Source organism: Rhea americana, unplaced genomic scaffold (genome assembly GCF_003343005.1).
Source record: "Rhea americana isolate MKP2758 unplaced genomic scaffold, rheAme1 scaffold_10, whole genome shotgun sequence".
Classification (NCBI taxonomy): domain Eukaryota; kingdom Metazoa; phylum Chordata; class Aves; order Rheiformes; family Rheidae; genus Rhea; species Rhea americana.
Genome location: NW_028185039.1, coordinates 3,751,208 through 3,753,206, shown reverse-complemented (window position 1 = coordinate 3,753,206; position 1,999 = coordinate 3,751,208). Strand labels below are relative to the sequence as shown.

At 57.3% G+C, this 1,999-nt stretch overlaps 1 protein-coding gene across 1 annotated transcript in view; it reads left to right on the top strand.

Annotated features, from left to right (window-relative positions):
- Positions 1–313: 313 nt before the first annotated feature.
- BRI3 (brain protein I3) overlaps positions 314–1,999 on the top strand; it is a 19,119-nt gene continuing 17,433 nt past the window's right edge. Inside the window, exons 1-2 of the mRNA XM_085300546.1 lie at positions 314–353; positions 1,401–1,495. Of these exons, the coding sequence (XP_085156672.1) occupies positions 314–353; positions 1,401–1,495 (135 nt within the window). The remainder of the gene's footprint in view (positions 354–1,400; positions 1,496–1,999) is intronic.

The following is a 1,999-nucleotide window of genomic DNA, read 5'->3' as shown; positions in this document are numbered from 1 at the left end:
GAGCAGGGCGCGAGGCCCGGGCCATGTGCTCCAGCGCGACGGCTGCCCGAGGGAAGCCCGCAGTCTGCAGCGTGTGTAGGGCACGCCCGGGTATTCATGTGAGCGGGGCTCCTCGGCTTTGCAGAAGAGAGAAAAAAATCTGCATATCCTGTCCTGTCTGTCCTTTAGCCTTGCGGCTGCGGCTCAGCTGAGGAGGAAAGAGTTATCTTCAGTAAATGAAGCCTCACCTAGCTACAACTGCTGGCCTTGTCTGCTTGGGAGATTTCCTTCAGTTTTGCTCACGGCTGTAGTTGTCTGCAACCTCTGGTGTACCATGTTCGCAGAGAAAGCGCAGTTAGAGCAGGTCTGCCCAGGTAACTGGGGCAGGTCCTTGACCCTAGACAAGGTAGAGTGCTTGGGAATTAACTCTGAGTGCTTAAGTCTCTTATTAGTATGAAAGACTTTGCCCCTGCCACTGTCAAAATGTTTGAAATCTTTTTACTGCTCTGTCATTGCTGCCCTAATGTACTTAGTTCATACRTGTAGTTGGTTTCTCTTCCTTCTTTGGCTTCTTCCCCACTTTTCCAAATCTCACTTSTTTAAAAGGAGGATTTTTGCTTGTCATTTGACAGGCATTTTAGGGAAGTAGCTTTCCGCTAAAGAGGAAGTGCAGCATTGCATTTGTGTTTTAAGATTTTTTTCTTGAAAAAATCTGAAGGAATACATATTCTGATACGGTCACTGTAAGCGGAGTCTCCACTGGGCGCAGCAGCAGCCCCTGAGCGCAGCTGCAGCGYGTCCGTGCCCCTGCGAGACGAGCCAGGCGCTGCGCGTGGCGGGGAGTGAGGGGGCGGCAGGGACCTCGCGCCCGGCCATCCCGCACCCCTCCRGCTTTGGGGCCCTTGGGCTCCTTCCCCATCTGCTCTGGCATGTCTGCTCTGGAGGCAAATGGCAAATATTGTGTTGCTTTTGTTTCCCTTCCCATAAAACGGGGAGAAACCTTTCCTACTGCACCAGAGCATTTTTTTATAATGATAAATTCCTGGGCGTTTGGGGGAACGCAGTTACCGTGGCGATAGGAGCCATGTTGGTACCTGCAGCRAAAGGCAAACCTGTGAATATTTCAAAAACGAAATCGTGGTGAATCAGACATCCCAAGGGATGAAGGTGTGGGGAGGAGTTTTAACCCTGCTCAGGGACATRGAGGATCCTTCCAAAATCTGCCCTGAACTGTCCTGACAGTTGAAAAACTTTGATTTCAGCAGTGGCTGAAACCAGTGARCGTGCTGCTGAAGTCGTTCGTGCACCTAGTTTGCTAAGCAGGAGAAAGCAGGCAGCGTCCTCCTTGCGCTCCTCCTCCTTTCAGTGTTTCTTTCAACCGTGAGACTTCTCCTGTTTTTTTTCTTTCCCTCTCTTTACAGTGTCTCCATCCTGCTCCGCCGCCCCAGAGCCTTCCTCCCCGCGCGGCAGCTGCCGGCAGCCCCCTCGGGCTTACGTCCCGGTCCCGCGGCCACGTGTGAGTGAGGGCACGGGCGCGCGACGTGCGTGGGCACACGCGCCACGGGCGCGCGACGTGCGTGGGCACACGCCTGCCGCTGCTCGGCCGCCGCGCGAAGAGGAGCAGCGCCTGGGCCTGGCGGCGTTAGCAGGGCTGCGGGACGGGCCGGAGCCCCGCGCGCTCCCCAGGCCTCTCGGCGGGCAGAGCCGCCGACCGGCACGGAAGCCGCCGCCGGCACGGCCGAGCCGCCCGTTTCGGGCTACCGGGATGACGAGGGCGTTAACGAGGGCTTCAGCGAGCACGTTAAAAATCCACCCAACCTTAAAAAAAACGCTAAAAATCCCTTAACCCTCCCCAAACTGGCATAAAAAAGCTGTGTGCAGCGGACGCCCGCTCGCCAGGGAGGGTCAGCGGCGCGGGTCTGCAGCGGTGGCCGCCGCCCCCGGCGTTAACCTCGGGGGCAGTTTGGAGATCGCCCGAAGAGCAGAGGAGGGAGCGGAGCGGAGCCGGCGGCGGCGGCGG